This window comes from Galendromus occidentalis, unplaced genomic scaffold, assembly GCF_000255335.2.
Source record: "Galendromus occidentalis unplaced genomic scaffold, Mocc_1.1 scf7180000075774, whole genome shotgun sequence".
Lineage (NCBI taxonomy): Eukaryota > Metazoa > Arthropoda > Arachnida > Mesostigmata > Phytoseiidae > Galendromus > Galendromus occidentalis.
In genome coordinates this window covers 41,600-56,217 of record NW_003803764.1, presented here as the reverse complement: position 1 = coordinate 56,217, position 14,618 = coordinate 41,600, and the positions used below count along the sequence as shown (strand labels likewise).

The following is a 14,618-nucleotide window of genomic DNA, read 5'->3' as shown; positions in this document are numbered from 1 at the left end:
GTAATGCAGGAGTACAGGGTACCTCATCATTTTGGATCTCTGGCCCCCGAAAACCTAGTCTGGCCCCCCCCAAAAAAAATTCTGGGAACGCCCCTGGGGGGAAGGGCATTAATGCCCCTCCCGAAAATGTTTGTTTCATACTACCTCTGTCGCCTTCTGGAACCGATTCCCGAGATTTCGGGGCCGCAGTCATCGTGTGCCCCCCTCCAAAAAAATCCTGGATACGCGCCTCAAGGCCGTCGTTATATTCACCTTCATAGAATGGGATGCAGTCCCGAGATTTTTCCGGCGAAATCCGCATCCACCGCGGCATTCGCGGCGCTCAATTTCGCGGGAAGATGCCTCGAGCGTTCGCTCGGAAAAAGTTCTGAACTTTGGAGACTCGAAGCAATCCGGTGAGATCATCCAACTCGTGTCATGTTGACTTATCTACGCTACGTTTTTTGCGATGCTCGAGCTTGGCGCGTAAACGGGGTCAGGATATATCTGTAATAATAAGAATGAGACTCATCGACCATTACTGTATCTATTGCTTCAGCCATCCGTGTTGACTCGCACGCATATTGACGTATTATCAGTGACGTATCGTACCGACCGTCTCTCACTCCTCTCATCGATGAAGACCCCGATTCTCTGGGACACTGCTTCAGGAGGTTCGCGAACAGAAACGACGCGACCCGGTTATCAATTAACTTGATAACTCCGCAGATGAAATATTATCATTGGATAAGCTCTGAATTCAGCCAATTCCGATTTCAGGAGAGCTACGAGTGTCAGGTCGAAGAAAAACGTTTCGTTGCTGCCGAGGAAATTCTCCACGCGTTCCTATTGCCAGAATCGGTGAGTTCTTTCAAGCCAACCGGCGGATCGATCGAGTGTTTCAGCTCATTTGACGGACGACCGTTCCATAGGCGTCAGCGGAGCGTTCTGGAATCCATTCCGGGTGTACCTTGCTTCGAAAATCGTTCACCACGTCAAGACTAGTGTATCAGTCGCATCGACCCTGCCTGAATCCCCGATTCCGTCGGGGAAGTGCTAAAATCATTCCGAAGCTGGCTTGAAATACTGAGAGCGACCTGTGCAGCTTGGACCTTATCGTATCACAGGGGGCACCCGAAGCATCCTTGAACTATGTGACGGCACTGATCTCTTCTCTCGAAGGGCTCTTGAAATCCTCCTACTCGATGTCCGACGGCTCCCGAAATCCATCTGTCGTGAAGGGGAACGCGATTCTCTACGAGAAGTTTCGATGTCGAAGATTATTGTACACGTCAAGATGTTCCATTGACTTAAACTCGGAAGCAGCAGCCATGTGGTTCTGACTCCACTTCGGCCAAGATAATTCCCCGGCTCCATCAATATGTCGCAGTATCTCGTGCCGGCTGTCACGTGATAATTAATGTCGGCAGCAAGCGATGATTCCTTATTATTGGGGCGGAGGCCTGGCTGCTCGTGATTCGCGGACGCGGGACTGATAGCGAATGTATAGACTTCGATAAGGAGACCCGGGGTATACCCTTGCCCCGACTCCGGGCGCCCATCCACGCAAGAGAGCGATCTTCGAGCGTTTCTGCTCGGTGCGCGCCCACGTCTGTTTTTTCGAGGACACGCTACGCTCCTCGGCTTAGCGCGGCGTTCGGGAAGTGGCACTCTGTCTGAGTCTGTTGACAGCCCACGAGGGAGGCGTTGGAAATTATGTACTCGAGTACCGCGACTATCATGAAACTCTTCCCGACCAACCCCCTCTGGTGCGATATTATCAACGATATCCAGCAGTGTCTCGTTGTAGCTTCTCTGTCTGTGAATCTCTGAGCTCGTCCTCGTTCCCAATGATCCACAGGTCTATCGCAGCAGAAGAAATCGCACTGGAGAGTAATAATAATTTCAGGGAAGCGAAAGATCTCCAGCGACGGAATTATTTCCGCAGCATGAGACCAGCGCCAAACAATGGGGATTATTCCCCAACGTGGGAAGAATGCCCACCGACAGACTGTCGGGCGAACAGAAGGTAGTGGCCGTTTCTCGTGCTAATTGATTGGAGGTGGACAATCTTTCCGGGAGCTCTAGAAATGATACTCGCCCGCCCCTCTCCTCCCACCCGCCCCTCGCCCTATCGTCAAGTGCTCTGCATCGTCGACCGGATGGCTCGAATCCCTAGGCGTCGAACACGATTTCGTGTTCGGAAGCGAAATATATCGCGAGCGGTCCCGGATACACCTTATGTAAAATGTTTCCCGGGAGGTTCCTCGCCCGCTCTAGCCAACGTCGAGGCTGACCATCTCGAGCTCGTTCTAGACCTACGTGGTGGATGGACTATAAGGATTCATTCATGTACCTACCGTCAACGGACGTGTCATCGTTCTATTTCGGGCAGGCAGACGCACGGCGGCACGCTTGCACACGGACGCTCGACTCCTCCGCATCTTTCAGCAGTCTTGTGTCTTCCAAGCGAATGTTCATTCCCTCGAACTTTTCATCCGATGAATTTTTTTCCATTTCGGAAAGCATCGAGACTCTGCCTAGTTCTTTCGCTTTCACGCCAAATGGACTCTCGCTCTGTGGCATCTTTCAGCGTTTCTGTATCCTTGCCAAAAAGATTCGTTCGCCAAACACGTAGCTGCATCATTGCCAGACATCTGCACTTCGAGTTCAGACCCGAGAACACAAAAGATATCATCAACTCGACCTCCGGAATGGATGAATGAGTGAATGGGATGCGCTCGACCGATGGCATTCAAAAGGGAGCGGCTCCCGGAGTCGCACTGTTCGGGGATTGATTGACTGACTGAAACAAATATTCATGCACGACCGGAGACAAGGAATTCCGACTCTACGTGACGCTCTCTAAGGGGAGCACTGGGAGTCTCGGCCGCGCTGTATGTGTCTGCAGTAAAAGATTATCAACGATATAAATATCTTCGCGGGTACGTTCTGTGGGTACAGGGGTATATTGCAGATATCTCTATGCCTCTCGATCGCGAGAGTTATCTGGAACGAAACGAAGTTGCGTGACCCGGAGCATCGGCACTGAAATTCTTCTTCGAACCTGGGGCTGTCAATCGCACAGTATTCGCCCGCTGAGCTCTGCGGCAGGTCGCAGAACTCCACGTATTGTGGCATGATTCGCGCTTATTGAGACAACATCGGGCCCAGACCCCGGGTCCGAGCTAATTAAGGGATGAATGTGCTCTGTGGAAGAGGACTGGCTCGACAATGAAGGGTCACCGCCCACCCACCTGGTAAAAAAAGGTCGAGAGTCGTTGACTGGAGTCCCAAGGTCGTGGTCATGATAAACGGTCCAGGCCTGTAAAGAGCAGCTGACAGGAATATTCCCGAGGACCTCGACGGCGAGCTGCCATAAGCTCAAGACGGGCAGACGTGACGATCCGGATAGAGCAAGTCCATGTCACCAGGAAGCGGAGGGCTCGAAACAATTGCGAGGGCTTCCAGAGGCGTTCAATGGAAGTAGTCTTAAATGGGCAGACCGATGGGGAGCCGGAGCATCAATCGCAATTCGAGGTAAAGACCTCGTAGTTTTCCCTCCCGAGAACAGTTTTCCACTTATTCCGAGGGAATCTCCGGATAGAGCTGACCCGGACTGGATCTCAGCAGCGATCGTCACGCTCCCGATCCGAACACGTCTGCGAGCGCGGTTCCTGTGCGAAGTTCCCGTGGTCAATTCTTGAATGGCTTAGCGAAGAAATGTGAGGAGCTGGATCCAGGGGGAACCGTTGTCTGTGGGAAGAGCGAAACTTGTGAACCGATATTGGATCGACCACGGATGCATTCGACTGTCGTTCTGTGGTTATGTATGCGCGTCGCGCTTAGATTTCGGGAAATCGGCCGGGCCGCGACCGCAAGCGCCGCGGCATATTGACCGAGCTCCTCAGAACAATGTTTTCGAGTGGTCAGGGAGCTTTCTGAGGGACACGTGATTCGTCGCGCGTACTGGAAGCCGGGGAGAGTCTGCGGGAGAGATGCGGAAAAAGAAATTATTCATGGTTCCAGCGTCGTCGTCAGCCAGTTCGAAGGAAGTGATTTTTCAATTTTCCCAGACCGGGCGAGGGAGGGAGGGGTCGGAGCCCTATACTTTTCCTCCGAGACTCGGTCCTGGCAAAATCTACCCCTATCCTAGTTCATCCAGAGGCGCCTCTCGTACGAGGTCGAGCGGGGGCGATACCGCTGGACAATGTACTAAATCGGGGCAGGGATGAAGGACATAGATAAAGGACTATGCAAAGAACTCCTTCTGGGTTTGAGGAGAACCATGCCGCCGGCTCATGAATAATCGATTTTCACTTCTTTGCTTGACAGACGCATTTTTCCGACATTATCAACTGTGATCTCGTGGCCGAGCTCCGGAAACAACTTGGCTCGCCGGACGACACCGAGAAACCGCTGAAGGATTTGTTCGCGCCTTGCACCGGGTATGTATTCGACGAGAGTCCCAAATATTTCGAAGAACTCAACAGAACGATGAAGAGTCCGCTGAGAAATTCTCCTGTGCAATCCGACAGATCGTTACCGAATAAGTTGCCTAGCTTTACATTTACCAACCACCAATTCTGGAACCATCCGGGCCTCCTGAGGGGCTCCCCTGAGATTCGTTTCGTGCATTACCATGATTCCGCGGTCGGAAGCGCTCGGAGTGTAGATCTTTACTCGCGGTCTTGTCCCCGGGGAGCGAACCTTCGAAAATGTTGCCGACTCTTTCGGTTTTTACATCTCGCGAAAAATCGCCCGAAAGGAATATCTTGATCCTACGGCATCATTTGCCACTCTTTGTATTCCGAAATTTTCGAATCACCCTGCGTCGATCCATCTCAGTACATGAAAGGCAATCGGCGCTTGGCGGTCGGTCCGAGTCTCATTGAGGAATCGATCTATCGCCCTTGAACCCGGGCCTCTACCGACGCTGGATGACCGCACTTGATAGCCTCCGTCTACTCGCTTGATCGATTGGCCGTGGACAACTACCTCCCCGCTCCTAATACGGTTGGGGCTCTGAGACATCGGCAAAGCGCTCGCAATTATCCTCTAATTATCTCGGGATCGGCAACGTCATATTCAACTGGGACCTATTAGGCCGGTCTTACGAGTCGGAGCGTTGCGATTGCAAGTCGGATCAAGCTCATCCAGTGCATCGCGTCGCCCCTATCTCAACCAGTTGAGGGTCTGAAAGAACAGATTGGGCTCCGCTGAACTCCTGACGGGAGGCACCGTGCCTCATTCCGCATCATGTTTGGAAACTCGAGCTTCGTCGATCTTTCACGAAGCTCGTATACGTTTGTGATACATGGCGGGTCAATATCGAATCCATTCGAGGCTGGAGTTCTGATCCCGTGATTAACGAGCGGATTCCGCCTTCTCCTTCCAGAGCTCTGAAAGAGTATTTGAGCGGTAGTCCCTTCGATGAGTTCAAGGAGACGATGTACTTCCATAGATATCTCCAGTGGAAATGGCTCGAGGCACAACCAGTGACACAGAAAACGTTTCGGATGTATCGAGTTCTGGGTGAGTATCGTTCGAATGATTCAAATCGTTGCGCCGACGCGGTGGCCTCTGAAGTTCCGCTTCGATGCTCGGATAGGCGGATCATATCGATACGGTTGTTCTGCAATGCCTTTCTACACTTCTGTTCTGTGAGCCAGGCTCTCTGACACTGAGATACGTTCTTTCCAGGCAAAGGCGGTTTCGGGGAAGTGTGTGCTTGTCAGGTGCGGGCGACGGGCAAGATGTATGCGTGTAAAAAACTAGAAAAGAAACGGATAAAAAAGCGTAAGGGAGAAAGCATGGTTCTGATCGAGAAACAGATACTCCAGAAAATCAACTCACGTTTCGTGGTAAGTTCCGGACCTCAGAGGTCAATCAAGCGGTCGCCGATCAGTTTTTGAGATTAGGAATTCGGTAGCTTGGAGATCGCTCGGACGCTGAAATAGAGAGATCGCGAACGGACCCAAGACTGCCCCACAGCTCGCTGGACGCGTTTCCGTCGGCTCAGGGTCAGATTTCAATTCGATGCAAGGGTCGAATTCCTTGTCGTACGAGCAGATCAGAAGGAGCATCAACGAAACTTTCTCCCCGCTCGAGGGCTCTGCTCCTAGTTGAGTATTCCGAAGTTGAAGTCGGAAGTTCACCAATTGCGGATATCACGGTGGCAAACCGTTTGCATCGAACCTTCCGGCATTTTCATCTTGACCCCGACGTCAAACCTTCAACCCGGAAGAATGCGGGAAACTCACTGTTTTTTCACGGGACACGCAATCGTGGTAGGAAGCGCGCGATGAGAGCTTCCGAAGCGTTGCAAGCCTCGGGTCGAAGCGGAGATTAACGCGCAATTTCCATTCTATGGAGCGGGTGTATGAGCAAAAACTCCCGTACCCTGCAGAACGGTTCGGCAAGAAAAATTTCCGCCGCAAAACCCTCTCCGAATCGATTCCCCCACCCACGCCTTCCGTCGGCATCTCATGGCCGACGAACATGTCGGCGATGCATGTGAACGGGTTCTCCAGCAGGCTCCCACGCAACAAGGCTCCCAGATGAGTTCGACCATTGGATGAGCGCCCAGAACAGTCTACACGCCACTTGCAGATTTGCTTCCCCTCCGTGAAACAACGACCTCCACCTCAAGACACGACGTTGGATCGCGCGTGGCTCTCCGGGAAATCCGCGGTTCCCATCATCTACGCCGATTGTCGGGGTAGGGACCTTGAGCCACGGTCGACCGAATTTCGGTACCTCACCTTCGCGCCAGAGGCTCGCGAGACCCTTCAAGGTGAAGCCAGAGAGGGGCTGAGACGAGGAAGGGACGCGTAGGTGAATTCCGCGAATCCTACCGAGCCGTCTTTGTGGTCTCAATCGTTCTCGCCCCGAAACTTTGAGCGGGAGACGACATCGATCTTCGGTTTCTGGAGAAAAGTCACTGTGTTATGGTGGATAAAGAGAAGAGGATGTTCTTTCGAGCGAACGAAAATGTGGAGAAGGGACCAGGCTCCGCATATAAGCCGACGTGACGGTAGGGTGCAATGAAGAGTCGGGCACTACGAGCGACTATCAAAATAGAGATTATTCTGTCTGGAACAATCAAGTTTTACTGTGGACGCTAAGCTATGCCGACAGGAGAATTCTCTCACGGACAAAGTGGTCGGTTATCCCTCCCTCCTTCCCGTATCTGACTCACGCCTCCGTTCTTCCTGTACAGTCCACTTTTAGACGCGGTGACAGTCGGTAGAGTTCAGCTCTCTGAGCCCAAACTCTCGTCGGAGGAGCCAAATGTATTACGAGGACCCGGAAGGGGGGATGGGATGAAGGAAAACCACAATATCCCAGACCCTCCTCTAATTCCCGCCGCATGCCTCATCACACTTTAATTTCCCCAACGATATGTACAATCGTGACAGGAATTCCAGCCAGCCAGAGACGCTCGCGTCTCGCGACGTCCACGGACGAGTCCAATAATGAGAACCAGCGTACGGCGCGGCGTCGGTGTCGAAGCCGACGGAATAGCGGTGCGGAGCTCAGAGGTTCAGCGTATCCGTGCGAGACAGCACAATAGGCTTACGAGACTCAAATGAGAGCGAGGGACTCATGTCTACTCATATAATTGCTCTTCAAGGTCGCATTTCAATTCTTTACTCCCTGGTCGACTTGTACCGCGCTCAGCTGACCTCGTTTGACCTCCGCGATTTCCAAGAATCGCGGCTAAACTTCTGCGGCCCCCCCCATTCACCTACCATGCACCTTACAGGTAGCAAATATGTGCGACGTAATTCAAACTCGAGCGCTCGTGCAACAGGAACCCGAAAAATGAAGCCTGGCTACGTGAGAATCATTGGGGTATTTCCCTCGCTCAGGAACTTGAGCGTGAATGTTCTCTGAGTTATGTGGAAGAGGGAGCAGCTCAGACACTATCTCACCCTACAGAGCGAGGGACAATACAGTTCCGCGAAAATCCTGAGTCCTCGAATCCCTGTCCTACCAGAGAAACGAATGCGTACTGCGCTTGTGTAGCATTCGGACTACTTCCCGGACGAGTGAAGGAACGAAGCGATGCGAAGCAGAAGGCGAAGGTTAGAGGCAGAGCCCGATGAGGATAGGGCCGTCGGGAGTCGAGTAGCGGGCCGAAACGTAGTAATTGCATTCCCTGGCGGAACCTTTTTTGCGACGCGTCGGCGGAACGCATGCCGCACCCGAGCGAAAATACGTACGACCTCAGAACCAAAAAAGCCCGCTGTTTGCGAGAGGAACAGGCAAGATATCGAGAAACAGCGTCGGCGATAAACAAAGCTGCGGTTTCCTTATGGCGTCACCGACATTCCCTGCACTCACCGATGGCTCTCGACCGCAGTCTCGGCTGCACTGAAGACTTATTTATATCCACTGCTGGTCGGAGAGACGGTGGTGATACAATGGTGATGGTGGTCTTGTGATAGTACAATGATCGTCACAAATAGGAAACGGCTCCATCCATTACCTACATAGAAAGAACAGAAGCCAGAAAGATGCTCGCTAGCCTCTGTCACTATTCCTGCTGAGTCCACTGCTTCCAATTACAGGTGAGTTTGGCATATGCGTACGAGACGAAGGATTCGCTCTGTTTGGTTCTGACGATCATGAACGGGGGTGATCTGAAGTTCCACATTTACAACATGGGTGGCGAGCCCGGTTTCGATCTGGAGCGCGCTAGGTTCTACGCTGCCGAAGTCACCGAAGGTCTCGACCATCTTCACGCTCAGAATATCGTCTACAGAGATCTCAAACCTGAAAACATCCTACTAGACGACCATGGTGAGTATCTTTCTCTCAACATTTAGATACGATAAAAATCTGAATCCACTAGACTTTTAATGAAACCAGCATCCGCGGACGATTTGATTTTCGATGCGACAGTTATCCGGAGCGGTAGTCCGAGTAGATCCGACCAGACACCAATCGAGATTTTTTCCTTTTCCAAGGCTGCCTCTGTTGAGAGCTCACCGTGAAAAATTTTGTATACAAATTCGACTTGGTTGGCAGTCGATAAAATGTTTGAATCTTCCCCCTTCATTGACATTTCCGCAATCTACTCCCGACTATTTCTCTCGGCTCAAATACATATCAAAACCATTCTCGCCCGTTCTGTCGAATAGTACGGGGGTCGAATCTTTCATCTAGTACGAGCCTTATCGAGAATCTCTACTTTACGTCCGGATCGCCTGCTACCTGAGGATGAGTCAATGAGCAGCAACAGGAGACTCGATTCGTAAGCGTAAGGGGATCGTCTTGCGGACCATATGATATTTTCCGAAAAAGAGGCTGTTTTTTGTCTCCGAACGTCCACTCGATGTGCCCACCGGTTCGCTGACTCAAATCCATTGGTTTCCGAGCAGCTTGGTGCGCGCCATTCCTTTCTTCTTCCCAAATCTAGGCCTTCGTCCTCGTTCACGTCGAGCGTCGACCCGCCTACTCGAGAATTCCTGTATGAATTGCCTCGATCGGAACATCTAGGAGCTTTCAGGCTCTCTTTCTCGCGGCTCTGATTCTGTTTGGGTTGCATCTCCGAGCCGACACATGCTTGCTCGTGGTTTAGAGGCTTTTTTGTGATGTATTCTTCACATTCTTTCGCCGTATTGAAAGTTCCGTCCCCCTGGGTTTGTACGAGTGTTCTGTTGTGTTTTCGATTCTGTTGGCGCTCGCAGAAGGACACGCGGGGGTCAGGAAGGAGGAAAAAAGAAACAACAAGAGAGACCGTTTGTCGAGCGCTCGGCAGCCGCGGTTGGACGTCGGTCGCTCTCGACTGGCCACTGCTAAAAATGTCCTTCGCTTCCAAATCGATGTTAAACGGGTCTCGTAATGGTGTGGCTTTTGGTTCTTTTCGCTCAACGGTGACGGCCCCGATAGTGCCGCTCGGGGGACTCGGCTCTATAGATTTCCGATTCTTTTGATTGCGTACGATCTGTTTATATCCTGCCCCGAATTCCGGTGCGCTGCGCATATCGCGGACTTTCCTCGAGGACGGAGTCCTGTCGAGTGTCCTGTGACGTGGGTTCATCCGAAAGGGGGAGATGAGAGTACTCCAAACTCCTTTCTAATGGACGATATCCTTCGCCTCTGAGAGGCGGCTGACGAGCGTACATTTTGTTTCGAATTCGGTAGTTGTCTCAGACTAGGAGTCCCATTTCCGTTTGAGATATTCATCAATGCTTTCTGATTAGGTGATAAGGAGAAGAATACTCGCTCATACTCAATATTCCACTCTGGAAACAGGTGGGAACACTGTGCTCGGGACAATTATGCCTTAGGATGCCCAAGAGAGGATTCGCCTTCTTTGAAACGACTCCGGGGAGAAAATGTTTGAACGGAGCCCCCTGACCCGTGACCGTCCTAAAGAGAAACTCATCCATTCCGCTGCAGTTCACACGGTGACACGGAGAATGTCTTTCGAATCGGTTCGCATCGCGGCGTCGCGTCTCACATCCCCCTTATCTTTGCCTTCACGCCTCTTTTCCTCGGAATTCGTCCCGTTCCGTATGTCGCAGCGGAAACTATTCCGGGCATCTGCTCAGGAAGGAGTCGGGAGACATTAGACTGCGTGGCAGGCAGGGCGTATGAGGCCCGTGATTCCTTCGAGTTGATCCCCATAGGAATTGTCGCTACATAATCCCCTAAATACCCGCAGTGTTGTTGGAACCGCGGGGAGACATAGACGGAGCTTGCTGAGAGAGAAACCTCCATCAAATTTTATGTTTACAGGCCATGTGCGTATTTCGGACCTCGGACTCGCCGTGGAAATTCCTAAAGGCGACAGCGTTCGCGGTCGAGTCGGGACCGTAGGATACATGGCGCCGGAGGTTGTCGATAACGAAAGGTAATCTCATCCGAAAGCCTCTCGGCGAATCTCACCTGCTCCTTCCTTGGAAAGTCCGCTCATATCCTTTTGAATCTGAAAAAATATCAACCCCCTCCATCACTCCATCTATCTCTTGATGTTCCCTCGATGTCAATTGCTCCCCACCGAGCTTCTGATTCTTCCTTCTACGATTCGTCTCTCGCGTACGGTGACTGACCTCCGTCCTCGTGTTTGCGCAGTAGTGAGCAGTCAGCACGAAAACCCAATGATGAGTGAGCTTCGTAATTATTCTGCTGACGCTGACCTGCAATTCCGTCAGGGGTGACATCGGAGCCACCTAACGTGGGTCTCGGTGGCTGACGTGGGGTGACCGATCCGGGACAAAAGTCAAGGGTCGTTGCCACGCAAACAATCGCGGAATGAATCGCCGTCGCACGGTATTACCTCTCCGTTCGGCCTCGTCGCTATTCCCGTGGCGGATCCTGTCGCTTATGGGAACGCGAGATGAGATCTTTGAAATATGAGCTTGCTTCCGAAAACAATGAACGCCCCAGGGTCCATGATGTTTTCCTGTACGTGGCTCTTTCTTTATTCATGCCGCGCATTTTCTTCATCGAATCAGAGTCGGCCATCATGTAAATACGCGTAGTTTCTGAGAAAAAGTTTTGGGAAGCGTTCCGAGAGAGGGAAGACGAATCAGGAGTTTCTGCTCAGGATTCAGCCCGAGCTTGCTTGAATGAGTTGTGATCCGGGACCAGTCCCGGGAGTAGGGGGGGGGGGGCTCCTGGGGACGGCGATTGAGCACGCCTCGCCGTCTGGAGTCGGAAAAAGTTTTTCCCCGACGTACTTGCGCTGTGTGATTATCGACGGTGGGCACATCGTACGAAGGCAGATGTGTTGCAGGTACACTTTTTCACCCGACTGGTTCTCACTTGGGGTGCTCATCTTCGAGATGATCGAGGGACAGGCCCCATTCAGGGCTCGAAAAGAGAAAGTCAAGCGTGAGGAGGTTGAAAGGCGAGTTCGCGAAGACAAGGAGAAATACTCTTCAAAGTTCTCGGATGAGGCCAGAGCGATCTGTCAAGCCCTCCTCGCCAAGCAGCCTTCCAACAGACTCGGTACGTGTATCCCACTTAAGTTGGATGACCTGACCTACTTCGTATAGTTTATTATCCGTAAAACTTAGTTCAGCGATTCAAGTCTTTCCCCCGGAATCCGAGAACTATTATCTATCTGGATTAGGCAGAACTTCAGCAAGTGATGACATCCTTCGAGCTCCGGTTTCGATCGAAAGGGAAGGCGGCGATCTAGTCGAGGAAAGAAAGTTTTGAATAAGACGTTGAACGAAACCCCTTTCATCCACAGCCTGTCGGAGCGGGAACAACGGGGCGTCTGAGCTCCGGCGGCACGCGTACTTCAAGAACGTGAACTGGAAACGATTGCAGGAGGGCATGCTCGAACCTCCTTTCTTGCCAGACCCGCACGCGGTCTACGCTAAAGATGTTCTCGACATCGAACAGTTCTCAACAGTCAAAGGTACACCTACGTCGTAGTTTGCCTGCATAAGAACTCACGGGCACGCATCGAGCCGCTGCCCAACTCCGCAGGCAGTAAATATCTTAAATAATTCGGGTACTTCCAGGCGTCGCTCTCGATGCGACCGATGAAAATTTCTACGGTAAATTCAATTCGGGCTCCGTTTCGATACCATGGCAACAGGAAATGATTGAGACCGAATGCTATAGAGAGCTGAACCAATTCGGGGAGGACGGTGGGCCTTCGCCGGATCTCATGTTAGACGGACCTCCTCCGGAAGAATATCAGGGCTGCTTCCCATTCAGACGGAAAGCTAAGTGAGTTACCCTAGGCCGACAACGACAAGATCCTCGATCGATTCGTCGATGAATGGATGCAACCTATGAGCGCATTTCGGACCTCGGACTCGCCGTGGAAATTCCTAAGGGCGACAGCGTTCGCGGTCGAGTCGGGACCGTAGGGAAAACTCTCTCTGTCTCTGTCTGGCTCCGCAATGATCAAGCGACGAGTGCCGTATTCTTCCCGCTGCGGGCTCTATTGATTGACCGTCCCTAAGATTGTCCCAATTATTGCTTTCCAGGAAACACGGGGCTGTGGGGAGCGTGGGAACGATCTACGTCAAGAACGCCGGGCTATCGACGCCGAAAATTCACGACGATAATCTATCGCAGGAGCAGACTCGAGACAAAGAGAACAGCAATCACCGACAGGAGAACTCAAGGCCGACATCCGGCCATGCCAAGGAATCTTGACTCACACGCGGCTAAAGGCGGCACGATAGGAAATAAATGTTGTAAAGAAATGGCAAGGGCCCCGCAATCCAGCATATCTGACCGATAACGGACAACCGATACTGTAAATACCTTTTGATACTCAAAGACAACACCCGGGGGAGCGAGAACATCGACCCCGGCGATGGCGACAAGGACGATTTGTACCGCCCTCGGGGAAGCACTTAGGGGAGTGCACAGCGTGGGAAGCAGCTATACAAGCCCGAACTCTGCTGCACGGCGTTTCGTGTTGTACGTGCGCATCCCACGATTGTTCGGCGAGCTCGCCAGCTTCTCCTGCATTCCCGTTCGGATGATTCCCGACTGAGGAGGAGTGGGGGAAGAGAGAGCTTTCGTTCGAACGTAGAAAGTGGAGGCTGTTCGCGACGAAGGGCATAAGATTCGATCGAGCAGCGTGTTGGAGAGGACGATGACGAACCAGTATTAGAATGACTGCATCCTAGGAGCCACCGGATCGGATGGAAGTAGAGCCCGAGCGGAATCCCCGGCGGAGGGAAGCACACTGCAGAGAGATACGACCTTTATCGAATTCACCACGAGCATTTCAGTCCGCATGATTCAATCGATCGAAAACTCGATTTTCGACCGACAGCTCGATTCCCTACTCGCGCGGGAGGAGTCAAGTTTGAGCGTCGGAAGGATCCGAACTAGGAACGGCATTGAAAACGATTGCGCTGAGGCGCATCGAACCGTGCCGAATGGCCACAGACTGTGCGTTGGATGAGCCGATACGTGTTGCCATGTGGCGATCAAGTTTGACTTTGGAATCGTCCTCATGGCTTTGTGAATCTGCTGCTGTACATATACGTAAATATATAAATCAACGATCCTATCCGATTCATCGATCGACTGAATGATTAGATGAGATCATGACGACGATAAGGACTATGATAAACATAATAATAATAATAATGATAGCGATATTGAGGATGATCATGATGATGATTAGCGAATTTTGGATTGACGTAGTAGTGATTTCTCGACGATGATTCTCTCTTTCTCCGTGAGGTCTGATCTGTCTATCGAGGTCTCAGCACTCGATGAGAACAGCAGCAGATCTTCTGCAATCCTCCTATAAACCCGGTGTTATATTCCTTGTTGCAATGCCCGACGTCTGCATTTCCTCTCAATGGTTCCGTTCGACAATAAGCATGAACGGCTCCATTGAATCACGTTGCACCGAAACGATTAAGTGTAGAATGTGTCCATTCTTATTCATTGCGATCAACAGGAATCGACACATGGAACAGCTGCTCTGGTGAGAGTTCACCGGCAGAATTTGAAGGAAGAGTGAGAACGCCGACCTGACGATTGGTTGTCGGATATCGACTGCAAGAATAAAGGACGGATCGTCAAGTTCGGACTCTAGCCTTCATTTTAATGAATTTATCTTCGAGCCTCGTCATCAAACTCAATTCTAATAAAAACTCCATCTCTCCCGTGTTCTACTGGGAAAAAACTAC

General features: G+C 51.7%; 1 protein-coding gene across 1 annotated transcript in view; it reads left to right on the top strand.

Annotated features, from left to right (window-relative positions):
• Positions 1–13,116, top strand: part of Gprk2 (G protein-coupled receptor kinase 2) — a 47,280-nt gene extending 34,164 nt beyond the window's left edge. Inside the window, exons 4-13 of the mRNA XM_018641521.1 lie at positions 760–840; positions 4,315–4,427; positions 5,378–5,514; positions 5,683–5,843; positions 8,556–8,787; positions 10,732–10,846; positions 11,732–11,946; positions 12,194–12,364; positions 12,471–12,681; positions 12,945–13,116. Coding sequence (XP_018497037.1) covers positions 760–840; positions 4,315–4,427; positions 5,378–5,514; positions 5,683–5,843; positions 8,556–8,787; positions 10,732–10,846; positions 11,732–11,946; positions 12,194–12,364; positions 12,471–12,681; positions 12,945–13,116 — 1,608 coding nt within the window. The remainder of the gene's footprint in view (positions 1–759; positions 841–4,314; positions 4,428–5,377; positions 5,515–5,682; positions 5,844–8,555; positions 8,788–10,731; positions 10,847–11,731; positions 11,947–12,193; positions 12,365–12,470; positions 12,682–12,944) is intronic.
• The last annotated feature ends 1,502 nt before the right edge of the window (positions 13,117–14,618 follow it).